Raw genomic sequence first — 21,773 nt, 5'->3', positions numbered from 1 at the left:
GAAATACAGTGTAAGTCGTTCATTTGTTTTTTCTCTTTCATACTCAACCAAAAAGTCTTGTCTGACAAAAACACTAGCTCAGGGCAGAGAAAATGAAACAGAGCCCCATCATGACCTGTCTGTTTGGAAAGTCTGAGCTTCTTTGTAAGGTCACTGGACTGAGGCACCGAGGACCAGGATTCCACTTCCTGAAGATTACAAAGACCAGCTGGGAAACCTGTCAGACAAGTTCCTTAAACTTGTGCCAGTTTTCTCAACCACAGAACGAGAAAAACAAAGTAAGTCCTCTGTATTTCACAGGTTCGTTAAAAGGTTCAAAGGAAGATGTGTATTTTTGAAAAATAACTTTTGACTTGGGTAATGTTTGACAAGTGTTACAATGAGGCATGTGCTGCATATCGTTTTTCTTTGAGGGGGAGGATTGCGAAGAGTATTTATGGTATAATCTCATATCTGTTAAAAAAAAAAGCTAAATACACTTGTCTACAAAACTGGCAGGATAAACAAAAATGTTTTACCAGTGGTTATCTACAAGATGTGATAAGAGTAAGTGAATTGGAGAGAGGGACTTTTAACTCTTTGAAAATGTTTGAATCTTTTTAAAACCAGGAGTACAGTATATACTACTTTTATAATAAACATTAGGCAATACTACTACTGTCACTACTACTACTAGGTTGGACTACCAAACAATTTGATTTTTTTCTGGGTTAAACACAGCATGGTTCTGCCTGTCACACAAGGTGACAGAAGAAACCCTAATACCTCTGGCTTCATTTGTATCAAGGACTTCTATTTGCTCAGTTAAATTAGGAGTAATTATTCACATCCCAGTGATTCGTATTACAATTTTGTAATGAAATTCACACATGGTACCTGCGCTTAGAGTATCTTTAAGCCATCTGACCCCACACTTCAGGAGCAGGGCTCATACTATACAAAAGGTAATCGTGCACATAGATCTGTACTAGAGGGAACCTGACTGGGGATGAATGTAGATTTTTTCGGAGCTTGGGGTGGGAGGGTGGGAATGTAAGTGTTACACTTGAAAGAGAGCTAGAATCAGAAAGGGTGGAGGTGATGTGAGAATCATCATTACAGAGATTCATACTTTGTGAAGGTATTTTAATGTGTGGTTAGTTTCTGTGTCCAATAATAGTAACAACAGTTAACAATAATAAACATTTAAGAGGTTAGTTAAGAACTGAACACAAGCCTCGTTTTATTGAAGAATGGGATCTGGCCAGACTGCCCTCAGGCAAGTCCTGAGTAAAAGAACCGGCAGGATGTGTCTGGGTCACAGAGATTGCACTGGCTTTAAACCTTTCCTTCAGCCCCATCAGCACTGATTAGACACATGAAACGCAGGAGTCTGGGTGGGTGGCGCACTTAATTAGGACATTCTCTATGAGAAAGAGAAAGGAGCGGAAAGGAAGGTGACCTGGGTCCACCCAGGGCTGGATGAAGAGGCCCTAAGGTCTGTAAAGACGGAAGTATCTCCATGTGTAAGCCCAAATAAAAACAGGCAACTGAAAAAATTAGTGCAAACTCCACAAAATGCTGCTTTTTCCCATGACGGTTATTCTGAAGCTTTAAACACTTTTTAGATTTTTTTCCTCTTAAAAACCTACTGGCTCCCCAGCTTTGCTGGTGTCCTGGGCACAGTCTCGCCTGCCTCTGGTTCTCCACTCGGAGGTGCACAGAAGGCGGGAGCGTCAGCAGAGGGGACCAGGAACGTCAGGGAGTTGAAGGACATAAGATAAATAAAGTGAAAGAATTACAAAGCCACAGGGACGGAGATCCTGTGTCCTCCCGCAGTCTTGGGCACGACGACTCGCCCAGGGGTTGGAGCTGGATCCCCGGGCGCTGCACCGCCCTTCGGACGCTCAGCCTCAGCCTTTCAAAGTAAGGCAAGAACCTTTTTTCCAGACAGCGAAGAAAGGATAGACCTTGCCGGAGAAGGAGGCGGTGAACGTGAAGATGGGCTCCTGGGTCTCGGCGTTGAGCAGGGCCAAGTGCCCCGCCTCGTAGTCCAGGGAGACGCCCACGAGGCGCGGGATCTCGCTCAGCGGCAGGTCGGTGCCCGGCGAGGTGCTGGCCCAGCACTGCTGGTGGGAGAGGATCACCGCCCAGACGCCCTCCTCGGCGCTCAGACCCTGCTTCCCTTTCCTCCTCACCTCCTCCCCGACCACCCCCACCGTGCAGCCGCCGCCGTCCCCCAGCTGCACCTCCACCTGCCAGCGGTGGCGCCCCGAGGAGAAGCTGGGGGAACCCAGCACCACCGGGAGACCCTCGAAGCGCAGGCGGCTGTCGGGCAGGTTCTGCTTCCGCCGGGTGTACTTCACAGACTTCCTATCCTCGGAGAGGACCAGGCTCTGACTGGCGGTCTGAGGGTCCAGAGTGACAACCCCTATTGGGAGGAAGGCGTGGCCATCAACAGAGCTGGCAGCACAAAAAATGCCCCTAGAGCACGTGTGCTGTGAGTGAGAGGCAGAAGGAGCACCGGCCTTGTGCAGCCTGCCATTGTCCCGGCTTCTCAGAACCTCAGTTCCCCCTTTTGTTCCAGGAGGCAGAAGATGACAGCTCTACCTGACCCGCAAGTGGTGCTGTGCTATAAGGCTTTGCTTCTCAAAGTGAGGTCCATGGACCAGGGGCATCCGCTGTTCCTGGGAGCTTGTTAGAAATGCAGAATCTTGGGCTCCATCCCAGGCCTAGTGAATCAGAATCCACATTTTAACAAGATCCCCAGGTGAGTTTTCTGCACATTAATTTGAGAAGCAGAATGAGGTGATGTTTTGGGAATAGTTTCTAAATTAAGCACCAATTTAAAAGTAAATGCTATTTTAAAAATTGTTCAGTATTTGTCCAAGTCAATAAAGAGTCCAGCACAATGCTGGACAAAAAATAACCAGCACTTGATATATATTTTTGAATAACTAATATCTATACAAGTAACTAATATTAACTGAGCACTTACTATGTGCCAGGTTTCATACTAAGCTTTTTGCATACATGAATTCATTTATCTTCAGCTACTTGTGGGGTGGTACTATTATATTTTCTATTTTATAGATAAAGAAACTGGGACAAAGAGGCTTAATGACTTGTTAGTGTCTCATAACGAGCAAAGAGAACCCAAGCAATCGGGCTCCAGAGTTCATATCTTTAATTGCTCTGTTTGCTGCCTTGGATTGAAAGGATGAATTCACAAACGGATAAAGGAAAGAATGGCTCCCGAAGCCCCCAAGTGTTTACCTGTATCTGTTTCCAGATGATGCACCAAGTTTTCTGAGGGAAGCAAAAATAGAAAGATCTGTGACTTATTATTTCTTATAGGCACCCAAAAGGGTGGTGTGGTCTGGGAACAATGTGACATCAGGGACAGGAGAAGGCTCGGCTTCTGCTATGAAAGAGATGTAGTCCTCACCTTCCTGCCTCTCAGTGCAGCGCCCGTCCTTGGGGAGAGGAGATGCTCGAGGGAATGGTCTCCCTGGGCAGAGGGGGATCACTAAAGGAGGGCCTAAGAGATGGAAGATGTCTTGAGCCAGGTTTGGAAGGTGGGGAAAGATGGAGCTGGATGGAAGGCAGATGGGCAAGTGATGGGAATGGGGAGAGCTGCTGCCCCTTCCTGTTTACCTGAGAACGCCCTCATCATCTCTGGGAGGGTGAGTATTTTCCTGTGGAGATCGCGGATCTTTTCGACAAGGTCAGGAGAAATGGCCTCTGGACTCACAAAAGTCTTCATCTCATACCTGCAGACAAATTGGTAACCAGTTAGGTTCTAATTCCAAAAATAATGTTTGGGTCATCCAGACCCAATGAGGCTAAAATCAGACTTAAGAATCTTGGCACCTGTGGTGAATAATTAGATTGAGTATCATCCCTTTATCTTTGCTGGAAATGTGTAGCTACTAAAGCAAGAGCATTTCAGCTAGACCTAAGAGGAACAAATGGTAACCACTCCTCAAGAATTAGAGGTAGGTGCTTTAAGAGAATGGACCTGTGGGGACCAAAAGGGAAGAGATCATTAGTCTCTAGAGGGCGGTACAGTACCATTTGAAAAACAGCCTTACACAGTCTTTCTAATTTGTTGTGCTGTTCAGTACAAAGGGAAAGAGGTTGTGCAGGGATGAAAAAAGGAGATGAAAGAAATCCTATATGCAGTGAAAAAGCCCTCAATTCTGGTTCCAGCTCAGTCTTTGCTTGTCAGTCTCTGTGTGACCTGGAGCAAGCACTTCGCCTCTAGGTTTTAGTTTCTTCATCCGACCAGAAGACCTTGAAGGCCCTTCTAGATCTAAATCTCTGACACTCTTTGAAAGTATGTTTAGAGAACTTCCTGATTCATGGACAGCTGAGTTCAGCTCCCCTACACATACATGGGCACACAGTATATGAGAAGTCCTCCCTAGCTGCTGTGTCTCTGCTCAGCCCACGGCAGACTGCTGATGCTAGAAAGGAACGGAGCCCTGCTATTAGTAATGCCTCTCAGCTGCTGGTTGCTGTCCTTTTATTGTAGCATTTGAAATTTTGAAGAAATGGGAAAGTTGAGTGGGAAAAATGATTGAAAGAACAGACTGGTCTTCCCAAGTTTTGTGCTTATCATATTCTATACAAAATATTTCCCCTTAGGCTATTTTTTTATTTATTATTTTTTTAGACTGACATTTTAAACGGTGTTAAATACTGACTTAAGCACTAATAATTTCAGGGATTAAATAAAATGTTCCTGGATCAGCCTAACGTAATTATTATTTATAACTTCACTTCTCAGGGAAAAAAGTGCATCCCCAATACCGAACAATCAGTTTTAAAAGGAACCTTAGAATACAAACCTTAGTAAATTGGGGCTGTTTATGTATGAGTGGATGAGAGAGTGTATCTGTCGGAGTGCTTTTGCTTTTCTGAGTAGCCACCTGTGGGGGCGGGGCGGGGGGCGTCAGTGAGTGCCCCTCCCCCTTCGGTCTCAAGGTCAAGTGTAAAGCAGGTGGGACTGGGCAGTGGGCCCTACCTGCTCTGGTTGACTCTGACATCCTACAAAAGAAAAAGATACACTTAGTTTCCATACATCCTTCCCATCAGGGATTCTGTACATCCTTTCTTCCTCAGCATATCAGCTCAAAACTCTCCTCCTCCAGAGAGGTGATCTTTCTAATTACCTACTCATTGGACCGTTAATTTACATCATGCTTCCGTACTAATGTGGGGCTGTGTTGTCAGTTCATCTGAGCTGCTTTCTCTGTCTCAGCCTCATCCTAGGAGTGTGTTCTGCCTCCAACAATTAGGAGATGGTGGTTAGCAGGGACCAGGCCTTCAGTTATCAGCCAGACCTGATGTGAAACAGGATAATATAATGATAATCACAACAGGCACTGTTTACTGAGTCCTTTCAGTGAATCAGAGACTACGCTAAACATTTTGCATGAATTTTTATTTTCATGGTCTTTGCAACAACCCTGTGAGGGAAGTGCTATGATTATCCCCATGTTTAGAGAGGTTACAAGATTTGCCAATGTCACACAGCTAGATGAGCTGACGCTCAAGCCCTTGACTACAAAGTTCACTCCAAAGCCCTTGGCGTGACCATGGTGCGTGACATGGGAAAGTCATCCAACCTTTTTGGGACTACATCTCTGTAACCTCTCTGGGCCGAAGGAACCCAATAATCAGTCCCTCTCGTTAGAAGTAATCTCTGCTTCCCTTTCCTATATTTCTCCAGCATCTTCCAGCCCCCAGCATGGTGTCCCCTTCCTGTGGACTCCCTCTCCTTTCCCATGAGCTGGTGGGCTGTCTCTCACTTGTAGAAGCTCACTTCCTGGTTGCTGACACTTCTCCTCCAGCTCTTTGACCTGGGCTCCAAGCCGGGCGACTTCCTCAGAGAGCTTCGAGATATACTCGTCCCTCTCCTTCCAGATCTGCTGCTCCAGCTCCGTCAGCCTGGCCAGCAGGAGATGCTGATATTCCCCCAGCTCCTGCTGCAACCTCTCAAAAGCCGCTTCCACCTGCTGCTTCTTGCTTTCAATCTGAGTCTATGAGGGGTAGAAAGACAGGCCTGGTTAGGGAGAAGCTCACAGAGCTGGGTTCCCAGAGGATCATCTATGAACTTGATTAAAAGGGATAAGGAGTAACTAGTTCCAAGATTCATCCTCCCAAATAATACTGTGGTACAAGGAGGTAGGTGTCACGATAAACTTACCAACGATGAGGGCGATGCTCTTGTCTCACCTAGAGATTCTAATTATAATGCACATTATACTCTCAGAGCCATGTTGAACTTTTCAAACATCCTTCCACATCTGCAATACCATCCTAACCCTCCCATACCATCCCTAGAGTCAGGTGGAGATGATCTCTTAGAGAGCAATTGAAGTGAAAGGAAGCTGTGATTAGCGCATGGTGTGGCATTGTTCTTAGCCACCGAGGTCGCCATCTACAGGGCATATTTTGATGGGAGTTGAGGGATGCTGGAGACATCTTCCTGTCCCCAAACTCTGTCTCCTTGGTCAAGGGACCAGAAATTCCCACACTGTGGATTTCCTCCCGGAAAATTTTGTAGCACGAGAGAAGAGATGGGCGGGAGGCAGATATCGCCTCACCATCAAACTACTGTCCTCGGGGTCAGCCTTGTGGTCAGTACTGGAACGCAGACACTGATATACACTTTCTGGCCCCAAGCTTCCTATCTGAAGGCAATGCTTTCAGGCGGACAGACTGTAATGGGAAGAGCAATGGACTAAGGGTCAAGAGACCCAGGTTCTAGCCATTTCATTATGAGATGGCTTTGCCGTCTGACCTTGGGAGCAGCACTTTTCTGGACATCAATTTTCTGCTCTGAAAAATAATGGCTGGCAAGACGAATCCGGGATTAGAAGATGTCAGAACCACTTCCCGCTCTCATGTTCTGGGATTCTATAACCTTGACCCCAAATGCCCTTCTGCCAAGGCAGGGAGGTGAATAAGAACAGTCAGCCCGTTCTTCCCAGCTAGGCAACGGATACTAGACAACAAGCTTCCCCAGAGTCTGTTAAGAAAACCCCTAGATGGGTATTTCCAAGTGGGAGAAATGGGTAAATTGTTTTTGTTTAAATAAAGTGAATTTTAAAAACAAGTAAAGTGTCAAATAACTTGATTCTGAAGTTTGACTACACAGGTAGACTTATGAAATGCATTTTTGAGCACTAAACGGAGTATGGACATAATTTTCAAATACTATTTGAAAATTATTATTTTCAAATAATAATTAAATTAAGTTATTAAATTAAATTACTATTTTCAAATAATATTATTAAACACTTAATATTTCAGAAAACATTATTTAACATTGCAAGGTTTTAGGCCTAAAAAATGTGCCATTAACTTTATGAAATCCTACAGGTCATATTTTCTCAGCACTGGGAATAATAATTTTAAAAACCATCAGTTAATGTATAACCAATAAATACTACCTAGCTGTATGAAAATTGAACTTAGGATCATTTTAAATAGCTACTGCATTAGACAGAAAATCCAAACTGAGATTACTTTTACAGAGTCAAAGAAGTACTAAGGAGGAAGCATTGAAACTAGAGACAAAAGACTAAATTCACCTAATTCTACCAAAACTACCTTAATGTTACAGGAAACAATGTATACATATGTGAAAACATCATGTTGCACACCTTAAGCATATGCATTTTTATTTCTCAATTATACCTTAATAAAACTGGAGTTGGGGGGAGAAAAATGCACCCTTACAAGAAAGGAAAGAAAGACAGTAATTCTGGCCATGTACATGTGTTATTCATTAGAGTGGAGGATTATCACTTCAGAAATTTGTGCAAAACATAAAAACACTTTCAAGAATTAAGAAAATAGTTACACTGTACAAATAACGACGTTATCATATGATATATGGGGGGGAGTGGTGTTCTAAATGAAGAAAATCAGGATTTCTTACAAGACACTGTTCTGTCACAAGTGTCTGTGTGAAATATTTTACTCATGGATGCTAGGTGGATTTTTGATGTTTTAGAACAAAATTATATGTATTCCCAAAAGTTATTTAATGCAGACAACTAAAAACTCTCAAAAGTTACAAGAATCCTTAAAATGTCCAACAGAGCTGATGGGAAAATTTGGGAACTTCTTAGGACCAGAAGTAAACAAGAGAAGGATCCAGAGGAGTGATCAAACTGAGAAGCCAGTGTTCCTTCCAGATACTGGCTGATCACATGGCCTCACTGCTGTTTGGACCATCCACCCTGCCCGCTTGGAACAAAGAAAGAAAGGTGCTGACTGGAGACATCCCAGATGTGGGATCCCCAAATGTGAGAACTGCAAGGAAAGCTCACAAGAAAATAAGCTAACAGGATGAAGGGTCAGAAGAAATTAAACATCACCTAAACTTCAGATATTAGAAATATGTTTAAAAGGTTTAAAGACAATGGGAATAATAGGAAAAATAATTAATTTGAAAGAGAAAAAAAAAAAAGAAAACTGAAAAAGCATATTTGGAAAACAACCAAATAGAAATCAAACAGTTGAAAATTAACTAAAAAGAAAAGAAAAAAAAAGAAAACCCCCAAAGGAGAAGGTGGCCAATAATGTGGCCTTTACCAGGAGCACTTGGAGCTTCCGGTCTTCCCGGCTCTTCATGTCTTCAGTGTCATCTCTCTCCATTCTCAGGGCTTCCAGCCGACTCCTGAGACCGTCCTGTGGAGAGAAGAGTGGGCAGAAAGAGGTGGCTTAATTCATAATTCAACTCACAGGTATTAATTGTCTACCATGTTCCAGGCACACCGTTAAGTGATGAGGAATTCAAAGGTGAAAAAGGCCCAGTTCCTGTCCCTACAAGACCACCATCAGGACTTGCTGGCGGTCCAGTGGTTAGGACATGGTGCTCTCACTGCCCGGGCCCTGGGTTCGATCCCTGGTCGGGGAACTAAGATCTCACAAGCTGCACAGCACGGCCAAAAAATAAAATAAATAAACAAATAAAAATAAATAAATTGGAAAAAAAAAGACCACCCTCTAGAGATGGAGTCTGTCACAAGTGATTAAAATACAAATGGACAGGGCTTCCCTGGTGGCGCAGTGGTTGAGAATCTGCCTGCCAATGCAGGGAACACGGGTTCGAGCCCTGGTCTGGGAGGATCCCACATGCCGTGGAGCAACTAGGCCCGTGAGCCACACTACTGAGCCTGTGCGTCTGGAGCTTGTGCTCCGCAACAAGAGAGGCCGCGACAGTGAGAGGCCCGTGCACCGCGATGAAGAGTGGCCCCCGCTTGCAGCAACTAGAGAAAGCCCTCACACAGAAACGAAGACCCAACACAGCCATAAATAAATAAATAAATAAAATTTAAAAAAAAAGAAAAAAAGAAACTTGTTTAAAAAAAAAAATACAGACGGACAAATGCAATAATCAAGGTGTGCACACAGTGAGATGGGAGCACAGTGGAGGGGACACTTCTGCCTGTAGGGACAAGGGAAATTTGTCGAAAGCAGAAACCGGTTACAGTGGACCTTGAAAGATAAATTTCCAGTTGGGTAAGAGACGGGGAGGAGCGTACTTAATGCTTCTGAACTGTACACTTAAAAATTGGTAAAATGGCTAAAAAAAAAAAGAGTCAGGAGAGAGGAGAGCTTTCCAGGAGGAAGGAACTGCATGTGAAAAGTATTAGAAGCAGGAAAGAGTGTTAATTCAACAAACAGCAGGTACATAACGGTCAGTTTGTCTGGACACATGGTGCCCGGGCAGGGTGGCTGACAGATAAAGGCAGGATCCCGACTCCAAGTGGCCTTGGATACCTTGCTAAAGACTTGAGATTTCTTTGGGCAGTAGGGATCCACGGAATGATTGTGAGCAGGGCAGCGACATTACGGGCTTTGTGTTTTGGGAAGCTCTGCCTCGCAGCAGGTTGGAGGGTGAGGGGAAAGGTAAGAATGCAGACAGGGACCTTGTTGGAGCCTCTGGGTGACAGATGGTGAGAGCCTGGATTCGGCAGCGGGGGAAATGCAGAGGGAAAGATGAGAGATATTTCTGCGGAGGCCACTTCCAGACCTGGTGACTGAGTGACAAGAGAGAGATCTGAGGGGCAGACAGGAGTGCATAATGTCCCCAAGACCAGATGGGCTGCTGTACTGCCACACCTCCCTTTCTCAAAAAGAAGAGCAATGCTTGTTGGATGCCTTCCCCATCCCTGTCTTCCCTCTGAGCTCCGGCAGTCAGGGCCTTGCTAGACCCCATATCCAGTCTGGATCCAGGGAGACAAAGGCCACCCTGCCCATGACCTGCAGGACAGCCTGCTCTCCTTCCTTCCCTAAAGAGTGAAGCCATGGCTACAATTCTCTGTGCTCCATCACCGCAAGGTCTTCTCGGGGCTGGAGCTGAATTTCCCCAAGACGTGAAAGGCCACGCATCCAAGTGGAAGGAACCACGTCCCCCTCAGTCTGAGACTGCCCCAGGGTCCCAACAGCCTTGGGGTCCCCTGATGTGGAAGCTGTGCCCTTCATGAAGATCCCCGCCCTATTCCCTTCACCACCTTGGGGTACTGTCCTGCCTCAAACAGCCCCAAACTGACCCTACCTTTCTTACCCGGTAGGGCTGGATGGCCTCGTCCAGGAGGCCCACAACGTGGGCCTGGTGGGAGGGACTCTCCCGGCAGAACACACAGAGGAATTTGGCATCATTCTCGCAGAAGAAGTAGATCTTCTCACCATGCTCCTCGCAGTAAGTCTCCCCCAGAGGGCCCAGGGGCACGGGGACCAAGAGGGTCTCGGTCTGCTTCTTCTCCTTGCAGAGGGGACAGAGCAAGACCCTGCCGGAGGGCTGGGCACCCATCTGGGAGGGTGGGGGGAGACAGTGCCAGCAGAAGGTGTGTCCACAGGTGGCGGTCACTGCATCCTCCAGGGGCCCTTTGCACTCAGAACAGGCAGCCCCTTTGTGGGAGGGGGTGGAGGGCATCATGGTGCCTTCCCCAGCCCGTCCTTTGAGGCTTCTGTCTCAGTCCACATGAATCCTCTTTTCCTGAAATGGAGTCACTTTTACGAGTCACAGAGGGAAAGGAATGAGAGGCTGAGAGAGGGGAAGGCAGGAGTGTCTGGACAGAGAAGCCACCTGGCTCCACCTCTTGTGCTTCCCAGAGTCCTGGCCACCACCTCTCAGCTGAGTGGGTCCAAACTCCAGGGCATCTCAGATTACCCAGCATTTCCCAACAGTGGCCCCGTCATCCAGTTCTCCACTCCTTCTGATCCTTCCGGCTCCTGGGGTGGGGAGCAGAGTATGCCATGAGGTCACAGGGAGATGGGGTTTCCTGGAACCCCTCCCTTGACCACAGTGGGGTGGGGGGAATTGGGGAGGAGATGCTGCTTCCTGTCTGGCTGAGCAGGTGGGAGCCATAAACTTCTGGCTTTGAGGTGTGCACACAGCGGCAAAGTCCAGCCGGAGTGGGAGACGCTGACTTCCGGGGGACTCTGTTCCGGGGGCTCTGCTCAGATGCCGCAGGTGTGATGATCACTCACCGGGTCCCTTCCTCCGCCCTCCTTTCCTTGTCTCAGCTCCTCGACTCTGGCTGGTCTCTCCTAAACTCCTACCCCCCACCACCTCCCAGTGCCAGTGTCCCCACTGGAGTTTGGGTAACATTGTACTTCAATTTTAGTTTTTAACTGCAGCGGGGAGAAGGCGAGAAAGCATAACACAATGTTGATATAATTTAGAAAACTCAGTTAATCAAAAAGGTAAACAGGTTCAACCACGTTTATCTAAGGCTTAGTATTTTCATATTATTACATCCAATCTGAAAACAGTGCTTGGGGGCAGGTGATGATTACAGGAAATGTAAACTGAAAGGTAAAGTGACTTCCCCAAGGTCACAGAGCTAGAAAGTTGCAAGGCTAGGGTCAATCCAAGCCTCCTGGCTTCCAGCCCGTGCCCTTCCTGAACTGCCAGCCAAGACAATGATCAAACAGCCATGGTTCTTCATCCACTCACCTTCATCTGTGGATAAAACCAAGGAAATCTCCTTCCATTCTCCCACTGGATGATCAGCACCCCACCGTGTTTCGCTCCCTTTCCACTCCAACTATTTTGTACATCACCTCTCCTCTGCCCCAAAGAGTGCAGCCCCTGGAGCTGCACTGTCCAGCACAAGAGCCTCCAACTGCATGAGGTTGCTGAGCACTGAGATGTGGCTGGTCCCGTATGTGTAAAATATGCCCCTTCTTAAAGACTTAACACCAAATAAAAAGGGTGTAAAATGTCTCATGACTAATTTTTTCTGATTACATATTGACACTACTTGGGGCTAAATAAAATATTAGTTAATTTCACTTTTTGCTTTTTAAAATATGGCTACTGGGAATCTTTTAATTGTACACGTGGCTCACATTGTATTTCTGTTGGACAGCACGGCTCGGAGACTCACAGATCTGAGTGTAAATTATGGCCTCCCACCTCCCTACCTGTGTGCCTTGAGCAAGCTAAGTAACCTGGCTGAGCCCAGCTAATATCTTAATAGCACCAAGGTTACAGAGCAGACAAGAGGAATAAATAAGATCGTATGTTTCAATCGCTTATGTTAGAGTGAGGAACATGGCCATCGTAAATTAATGATGGCTGCTGTTATCTTTCTTTCTCCTCCCCCAGACAGAGTACATTCCAACCCCTTTGGAAGCCTATGGCAGGCCGGTTGGTGAAGCTGCTTGTGCCCTGTCTCACCACCCCTGCCCTGGGCACAGCGCCTTATCTGGGTCCCCACACTCCCCTGGGTTGGCTGATACCTCCAATCTCCCTGGAGACAGCTGGTCATACTGCAGGGAGGCTGGGGTGGCATTACTGCTCTGTGACCCAGTCTCCCTCCTGCTCCCAAAAGAAAAACAGTCTCTTCCAATTGTGGATGGTTAAGATACGACCACTTTCCTTCTACTGTGAGTGTCTCTGGATGGACAGGAAAGAGCAGGAACCCCCAGGTCATGGGCACCAGTCCAGAGAGTAACTGAGGTCATCTCTGGAATGCTGTGACTGCTTCTTCTGCCCCTCCTCTGCCATTTCTCTGTCTCTGCTGTTGGAAGGTGTGTGTCTGTTCTTTTGGGAGGGGGACAGCAGAACCCTGGCTGCCAGAGATGCAAGTGGGTACCTTGCCCTGTGCGCACACGTATGTGTGTGTGACCATGAGGGTGTCACTGGGTATGTAAGATGCCCCTGTGTCTGGCCATGTGCACATGTAGGTGTGTGAGTGTGAGGTGTGTGTCCTCATTGTTCTCCCAGCCCTTCTCTCCAAGCTGAGCAGAGAGGGTGACCTTGAAGAGGCCACAAGCGCAGCAGCACTATGGCTTCGGCTGCCTCTGTGACCAGCCTGGCAGATGAGGTCAACTGCCCCATCTGCCAAGGGACCCTCAGGGAGCCGGTCACCATTGACTGTGGCCACAACTTCTGCCGCATCTGCCTCACCCGCTACCTTGAGATCCCCAGCCCGGACCCCGAGGAGCCCCCAACCTGCCCACTCTGCAAGGAGCCTTTTCGCCCAGGGAGCTTCCGGCCCAATTGGCAGCTGGCCAGCGTGGTGGAGAACATTGAACGTCTCAAGTTGGTGTCCCGGCTGGACATAGAAGAGGAGGACATCTGCCCCGAGCACGGGGAGAAAGTCTACTTCTTCTGCGAGGATGATGAGATACAGCTGTGCGTGGTGTGCCGGGAGGCCTGGGAGCACCGTGCCCACACTGTGCGCTTCCTGGAGGACGCGGCTGGGCCCTACAGGGTAGGAAAGGGGAAACTGAGAGGTTCCCAGGGTGGGTCTGGGATTGGACTGGACTGAAAGAATCAGAGCAGAGTTGTGGATTATTTGGGCCACTCTGAAACTTAATTCCATCTCCCTGCTTCTGTGATTACCCAGGCAATAGACCCAGGCATGGAAGATCATGTGTTTGTGTTTTAAGTATGCCCTATGTTGTTTACTTATGGCCAATACATAATAATAGGTCAATAAATACATGTTGAATGAATGAGTCACCAAAACATGAACGTATGTGTCTGAACCATGGATCAGTCAGGTGTGTCTGAGGATGTCTGAGTTTGCACTCGAGGAAATGATTGCACAGTGTGTATGTGTATTAATGTTTGCATGTTTACCAGCGTGTGCAGTGTGTTTGGGGGGATCTGACTACTGGGTGTGTATGTGTAACTGACTGCTCGTGTTTGTAGGTAAATTAGTGTTTGCATATATGCAGGTTGGGTAAATATATATGGTGTATAATTTTATCTGTCATTAAATGAGTGTGTACTGGTTTTAGCTGTTTATGCATTGTGTTTTATTACAAGTGGGAGTCTATGTATATGTGTCAATTAGTTAATTAGCATGTATTGTTAAGAGTTCTAAATATATTTTGCAATGTGCTTATATGAACATTTATGTGTGTATACCTGTTCTTTACTCTACAGCAAGCAATTTTTGTTGTTGTTGTTTGTTTTGGTGGGGGGGTTGGCCACACCTTGCGGCATGCAAGATCTTAGTTCCCCAACCAGGGATCGAACCTGTGCCCCCTGCAGTGGAAGCTTGAAGTCTTAACCACTGGACCATCAGGGAAGACCCCTAGAGCAAGCAATTTTTAAAACAATTCATTGGTTATTTTTTGCATTATCCAAGTTTCTTGTTGCCTCCGGAATCATACCCAGAAAGTTGATTCCATTTATAAGAGAGCTTGTTTGGATGTGTTCTGTTTGGGATATGTGAGAAAGTTGGGATAATTTCGAAGAAGGGCGTATCAAGCTCAGGATAGATCCTCGATGCCATTCATTAAGGCAAAAGAAGTTAGGGTGTTTAGCCTGAAGACAGGGAGGCTCAAGTGAGAACACAGAGTCATAGCTTATGACGGCAAGAGCTAAAAGCAGAAAGCCCTAATCAAAATTCTTGGAGGACAAAACAAGAGGAAGAAGACCCCAAGAGAGTAAGCTGTCAAGGACCATAAAGGCCCAGGCTTGTCAGCTAAGAGAACGACTCCTTCCCTTGGGTCATTCCATTCCTGGAGGCAGAGATGACATCTCTTAACAAATCATTGTTTCCGTCTTAAATATTTTTAAAAAATTAATTGAAGTATAGTTGATTTACAATGTTGTGTTAGTTTCTAGAGTACTGCAAAGTGATTCATATTTTTCAGATTCTTTTCCATTATAGTTTATTACAAGATATTGAATTTAGGGCTTCCCTGGTGGCGCGGTGGTTGAGAGTCCGCCTGCCGATGCAGGGGACACGGGTTCGTGCCCCAGTCCAGGAAGATCCCACATGCCGCGGAGTGGCTGGGCCTGTGAGCCATGGCCGCTGAGCCTGCGTGTCTGGAGCCTGTGCTCCGCAACAGGAGAGGCCGCGGCAGTGAGAGGCCCGCGTACCACAGAAAAAAAAAAAAAAGATATTGAATTTAGTTCCCTGTTCTGTACAGTAGGTCCTTGTTGTTTATCTATTTTATATATAGTAGTTTGTATCTTCTAATCCCAAACTACTAATTTATCCCTGCCCCCATCTTAAATATTTTATGCTCCTTCTTCCCAGGAACAAATACAGAAGTGTCTTGAGTGTCTAAGAAAGGAGAGAGAGGAGATTCAAGGAATTCAGTCAAGAGAAAATCGAAGGATACAAGTCCTCCTGGTAAGTCATCATCCCTTCCCTGGTCCTCTTCCCTTCCTCAGGGTCCAGTGCCTTTCTGAAACCAAGGCAACATAGCATATAGGGCTCTGAAGTCATTCTGCATTTTTGTTTTATTATTTATTTATTTTTGGCTGCATTGGGTCTTCGTTGCTGTGCGTGCAGGCTTTCTCTAGTTGTGGTGAGTGGAGGCTACTCTTCGTTGTGGTGCGTGGGCTTCTCATTGCGGTGGTTTCTCTTGTTGCGGAGCATGGGCTCTAGGCTCATGGGCTTCAGCAGCTGTGGCACGCAGGCTTCACTAGTTGTGGCTCATGGGCTCTAGAGTGCAGGCTCAGTAGTTGTGGCACACGGATCTTCCCGGAACAGGGCTTGAACCCTTGCCCCCTGCATTGGCAGGCGGATTCTTAACCACTGCGCCACCACGGAAGCCCCATTCTGGGTTGAATCTGAAATGAATTAGCTCTATGACCTCAAACAGCTCTCTATGCTCAGTTTATTTTTCTGTGAAGTGGAGATTAAAAATTATCACTATCGGGCGTCCCTGGTGGCGCAGTGGTTGAGAGTCCGCCTGCCGATGCAGGGGACACGGGTTCATGCCCTGGTCTGGGAAGATCCCACATGCCATGGAGCGGCTGGGCCCGTGAGCCATGGCCACTGGGCCTGCGCATCCGGAGCCTGTGCTCCGCAACGGGAGAGGCTACAACAGTGAGAGGCCCGCGTACCGCAAAAAAACAAACAAACAAACAAAAAAAATCACTATCTCACTGAATTGCTGTAAGGACAGTAATGTACCTTAGTGCCCTGCACACTGTGTGCACTTTGTAAACGGCAGGAGGTGGGGTGTCCTCACCACCTCCCGTACACCTCCTCCTGGAAATGGCATGGCAGGTGTAAAGGAAACTATGCCATGGTTCCAAGTCTATCTGGGGACCTGGGGAGTGGGGGGCTCTGACTTTACCACCAAACCTTGGAGAATGTGGATCTGGAGGGAGACGGGAGTGAATTAAGGAAAATGAAGGAAAAGGAAGTGGAGGAAGAGGAGGAATAATTTCCTGCCCTCTCCTCCTGCCCCCTCAGACTCAGGTGGCCACCAAGAAACAAAAAGTGATTTCTGAGTTTGCACATCTGAGCCAGTTCCTGGAGGAACAGCAGAGCATCCTCTTAGCCCAGTTGGAGAGGCTGGATGGGGATATCTTAAAGCATCGGGATGAGTTTGATGTCCTGGTCACTGGGGAAATCTGCCGGTTTACCACCCTCATTGAAGAACTGGAGGAGAAGAAGGAGAGGCCAGCAAGGGAGCTCCTGATGGTGAGATCTGAGCCCCGCCCCCGTCCACCTGTGCTCACCTATGATTTGTTGCATCTTTACCTGTCTAAGCCATCTCTTCTTCACTCACACATCCTTGTATCCCAAGTGGAATATGGGTCACAGGACCAGAAGTTCTGAATTCTAAGAGTCCTTGCTTCCCCAAGAGCTCCCTGGTTGCTTTGCTCTCTGGTCTTGGTCTCTTCATCCTATCCATCAAATAGGGGAGATACTTTGTTTATTTATCTCAAAAATACTTTATTTGTGAGGATCCAACAGTAAAATGCAAGTGAAATTAGCACTCTGAGAAGCATCAAGCACTATATGCGAACAAATGTCAGGTGCTATTTCCGAGGCAAACTATTCTCTGTGTCACCGCCCACCAGCAGGAAGTTCTTCTTGTTCTGTTTCTCTTCCTCACACTGGAGGAGAGATACTGGGGTCCCAATTAGGCATCAGAAAGGCAGCATGATTTAGGCGGACACGTTGGGGACTGAGAAGCTGGAGACATTGGGATGGGACTTGCCTTTGCCTCTAAGGGGCAGGTCACTTCACTGTCTGGATCTTATAAAATGAAGCGGTTGGGCTCTAAGATCCCTGAAGCCTCATAAACCTGAAAATGCTGTGACTCCATGGATCTGGTGTCCTTTTTCTATCTAGGGCTGAGAATATGGTATTTTGTCTTTTCTCGTGGGAGGGAGAAATGGAAACTGAATCCCTGCTTTCTCTCTCTTTCTCCTAGGATATCAGAAGCACTCTAATAAGGTAAGATTTTCTCTTCTCTTTTCCCACATACATAAACATACACGCACCACATGCTGGTTATTACCACACAAATATACATTCTCACATTAAGGATGACAACTCACATGTAAACTTTCACATACTCAAATGCATTCCCATGTACAGCCAGCTGTAGATACACACCCCTGCATGACACTGCCCAAGAGGGGACAGTGTGGGGAGGGAATGGATCCATCCCAGAGGAATCATGTCTGTCCATGGGAACTGGCACCTCCAAGACAATTAGAAGGTGACCAGCTGAGTCTGGAGGCATCACTAAGAAGGATAATTCCCAGACCCCACCATTTCTGTGCCCCTAGATGTGAAACCAGAAGGTGCCGGAAACCAGAGGCTGTATCCCCTGAGCTGGGCCAGAGGATTCGGGACTTCCCCCAGCAGGCCCTCCCGCTGCGAAAGGAGATGAAGACGTTTCTGGGTAAGCGGACCCCACGAAGCACAGGTGGCTGTGAAGCCTGGATTTAGGAATGGCCTCCGTGCCCCGCTGCCCGACGTTTGTGTGACCTTTGACAAGGCTTGCACTCTCCCAGTGCCTTGGTTTCCTTATTTGCAGATCTTTATATAATCTGCTTATCAGGATGTGACAATGAAGTTAGATAATAAAGGTGAGGATTTCTGGAAAAAAATGTAACTGGTTTGAAAAATAATGAAACAAATAGATCTAACCGCTTGCCATGAAGTGATATATAAGAGAATGATTAACAAAATCTGTCATTGTCAATAATTTTAAAAATCCATAAAAATCCACAATCTGTCATTGTCAGTAATTTTAAAAATCCACATTTGTAATACATGATAAGTTTTTGATGATGAACATTGTTAATTAATAACCAGCAAGGGTATTTCTCTGTGCCCTGTGGTAGCTGACTTCCCTCCCTCCTCTTTTCCTTGGCTTCCCCGCCCCTGTTAGTTTGGTCCTCAGAGTTGAATTGCCCCTGTGGGGACCATGACCCCGTTTTCCAGGACAGGGAGTGGTGGTAGGAGAGGGTGTGGAGGGTTTGAAATGAGAGTCAGGAATGTGGCTGCTCGCCAACACTTCCCTCTCCTCCTACGTGACATCACGAATGATGCCACCTAGTTCTAAATGACCCACCCACAAAAATGTCACCTTAGAAGAGCTTTCCCCCAAGTCCACTTCCTACAAGTAAATGGCCTGGCAGTGAAGGAAATTTTACTCTAATCAAAGGCTGACCTTTGACTATCCCCAAAATTATTTCCAAGCAGAACGAGAAATAAATTAACCCACTTATCTGTTCATTAAGTCGATGTTTCTTGAGCATTTACTGTGTCCTAGGCTCTGTGCAAGGCACTGGTCACTGCCCGCTCAGAGCTAGGCAGTGCGGCTCAAAGTGGGGCTCCCAGCCAGCAGCAGCAGCATCCCCTGGTAACTTGCCAGAAATGCGAATCTCAGCCCCACCCCGGGCCACCTGAATCAAAAACATGTGTGTTTTAGCAAGTGTTCTGGGGACTCTGATGCAAGTTCAAGTTCAGAACCACTGGTCTAGAGGATTCCAGCTTCCATTCCTCTCTTTGTCTCTTCCCTTTTGGGGCCTCAGTTTCCTCATCATTAAATGTTCTATGGTTCGGTAAGACTAATGAAAGCGCATCCTGTTTCATTTCCTCTTAACAGAAAAACTCTGCTTTGAGTTGGATTATGAGCCAGGTAAGCAGCCTCTGTCAGGATGGGAGGGAGTGAGGATTCTAATCTTGAAATGGGCAGATAATTTTGCAGGGTTCTACACTGGGCACTGTAATAGTCAAATACATATATATCACATATATAAATGTACATATACACATAATGTCACACGTGACACTGATATGTGTCACTGCCTTTGTAATGCTTGTGGGAGAACCATGAAGAAGGGACAGGCACACACACATACCACATCCCTGGCAGGAAGCTCATGTTCTGATCTGCACGTGATGATGGGATAGAAAGATTAAATCAGGATGGGACAACGTCTATCGGGAAGGGCTTCCTGGATGCGTGGAATTTGATCTGGGTTTAGAATCACATTCTTAGAATTGTCAGGAACCCCTACTCTCTCTCAGGTGTTATTATATTTCATAGATGATAGGAGTGCAGCCTGCAGGTAGGAAAGGAATGAAGAATGGACCCCACTCAGGGCACTGTTCCCAGTCTATCAGCCGAAGACCCTGGGAAGTCACAGAGCTCTTGGCAGGGACTCCTAACTCATGGACATATCTGAATTTATGAATTTGTCCCAATTTATGGATACTAAAAGTATCACTATGCCAGGGTCCGCAGAAGTTTTTTTGTTAAAAGGTGGTCCTCAGAGTCTGCCTGATTTTAGAATTACTGAGGCAGAATGAATAACCCGTGGGTGAGCCAGAGAGTCTGGGTGGAGTGAAGACTGTATAAATGAGTCATAAGTGCCCAGGGAGTGATCATGAAGTTTGGACTGAGGGAAGAATATTTCCACCCTCCGAGATACAGGACGGGGAGGACGTGATGTGTCAGCAGCAGGAGATCAGAGCAGGCATGCACAGCTTTGGGAGTCAGCCAGTTTGCAGGGAGAAGAAGTGCTTTCCAGGGGAAGACACAGAACCAGATGAGAGCCCGGATGTCCGAACTAACGAACTAACCAACACATCCTCTGAAGCACAGGAATCAGTTGCGGATCTTGCTAAAATGCAGATTCCATCTCAGGTGGTTTGGGGTGGTACCTGAGAGTCTGTTACTAACAGGTTTCCAGGTGATACCCATACTGCAGGTCTTTGTAGGCACTATATACTTTGTTGGTAGTAACGCTAACGCGGGTGTCAAGGGGAGTATTTAGGCCTTTCCTGAAGGTGATAGCATGTCTGCTGACATCTGTGGCCCTTTTGGTTTTCCCCACAGCTCACATCTCTCTAGACCCCTGGACTTCCCACCCGAAGCTCCTCTTGTCTGAGGACCACCAGCAGGCTCGCTTCTCCTATAAATGGCAGAAGTCACCAGACAGCCCCCAGCGTTTCGACCGGGCCACCTGTGTCCTGGCCCATGGTGGCTTCACTGGGGGGAGACACACGTGGGTGGTGAGTGTGGACTTGGCTCCCGGGGGCAGCTGCACCCTGGGTGTGGTCAGTAAGGACATCCGGCGGAAGGGGGAGCTTCGGCTGCGGCCAGAGGAGGGGGTGTGGGCGGTGAGACTGGCTTGGGGCTTCGTCTCGGCCCTGGGCTCCTTCCCCACCCGCCTGGCCCTGGAGGAGCAGCCCCAGCAGGTGCGCGTGTCTGTTGACTACGAGGTGGGCTGGGTGACCTTTGCCAATGCCGTCACTCAGGAACCCATCTACACCTTCACTGCCTCCTTCACCCAGAAGATCTTTCCCTTCTTTGGGCTCTGGGGACGAGGGTCCAAGTTCTCCCTGAGCTCCCTAGAGGGTGCAGCTAACCTCCCCTAAGCACAGGGTCCAAAGAGAGGACCCAAGGACTTGACCCTGGCTGGGTCACCTGTAAGTTTCAGAACAGTAGTTACTGCTTTAGATGATGTGATAGAGTCAGGACTTTGGCAAGGGACAGGTGGGATGACCTTCAGTCTGCTGATCAGGCCCTTACCTCAATGACCAGTGGATGGGACTCAGACCACTGCCAGCCCTCCTCACCACCATCCCCACCAGGCACAGAAGTAGCTGTGTAGAGGAAGGAATACCGGATTTGGGGCCAGAAGACTTGGGTTCTAGATCCAGCCTTGTAATCAGCGAATTATATGATCTTAAACTAGGCATCTCACCTCTCTTCATCTTGTTTTCTCCCCCCAAAATATTAGAGTTCATTTACTCATATCCTTAAGAAATATTTATTGTATGCTAATTATGAGCCAAGCAGTATGGTAGCCACTGGTGATATGAAAACAAAAGGAAAAAATTTTGTCCTGTATCTAAAGGAGCTCAAGAGAAGAGACAGAGACAAAAGGAGGAAATGATAGCACAGTGTGATGGGCGCTGTGATAGGGGTCTGACCCGGGTACTAGGGAAGCCAAGAGGAGGGGCATAACCCATCTTGGAGGTAACAGGAGGTGAGTTGGAGAGGGCTTTCTGGAAAGGATGAGTCTA

General features: G+C 47.2%; 2 protein-coding genes across 2 annotated transcripts; one reads left to right on the top strand and one right to left on the bottom strand.

The window, feature by feature from the left end:
* Positions 1-1,892: 1,892 nt before the first annotated feature.
* On the bottom strand, positions 1,893-10,939 carry TRIM15 (tripartite motif containing 15). Its single transcript, XM_029244053.1, has 7 exons — positions 10,571-10,939; positions 8,593-8,688; positions 5,796-6,026; positions 5,009-5,031; positions 3,637-3,752; positions 3,256-3,288; positions 1,893-2,410 (listed from the first exon to the last, which is right to left on the bottom strand). The coding sequence occupies exons 1-7, from the start codon at positions 10,937-10,939 to the stop codon at positions 1,893-1,895; spliced, it is 1,386 nt and encodes a 461-aa protein (XP_029099886.1).
* A 1,883-nt stretch (positions 10,940-12,822) lies between these two features.
* On the top strand, positions 12,823-21,571 carry TRIM10 (tripartite motif containing 10). Its single transcript, XM_029243497.1, has 8 exons — positions 12,823-12,973; positions 13,241-13,730; positions 15,516-15,611; positions 16,686-16,916; positions 17,656-17,678; positions 18,017-18,132; positions 19,345-19,377; positions 20,581-21,571. The coding sequence occupies exons 2-8, from the start codon at positions 13,302-13,304 to the stop codon at positions 21,120-21,122; spliced, it is 1,470 nt and encodes a 489-aa protein (XP_029099330.1). The 5' UTR covers positions 12,823-12,973; positions 13,241-13,301; the 3' UTR covers positions 21,123-21,571.
* Positions 21,572-21,773: the final 202 nt, after the last annotated feature.

Source organism: Monodon monoceros, unplaced genomic scaffold (genome assembly GCF_005190385.1).
Source record: "Monodon monoceros isolate NGI ecotype Baffin Bay Population unplaced genomic scaffold, NGI_Narwhal_1 Super_Scaffold_3, whole genome shotgun sequence".
In the NCBI taxonomy this organism is placed as follows: Eukaryota; Metazoa; Chordata; class Mammalia; order Artiodactyla; family Monodontidae; genus Monodon; species Monodon monoceros.
The sequence above is the reverse complement of the archived record's forward strand: the minus strand, read 5'-3'. Positions and strand labels throughout refer to the sequence as shown.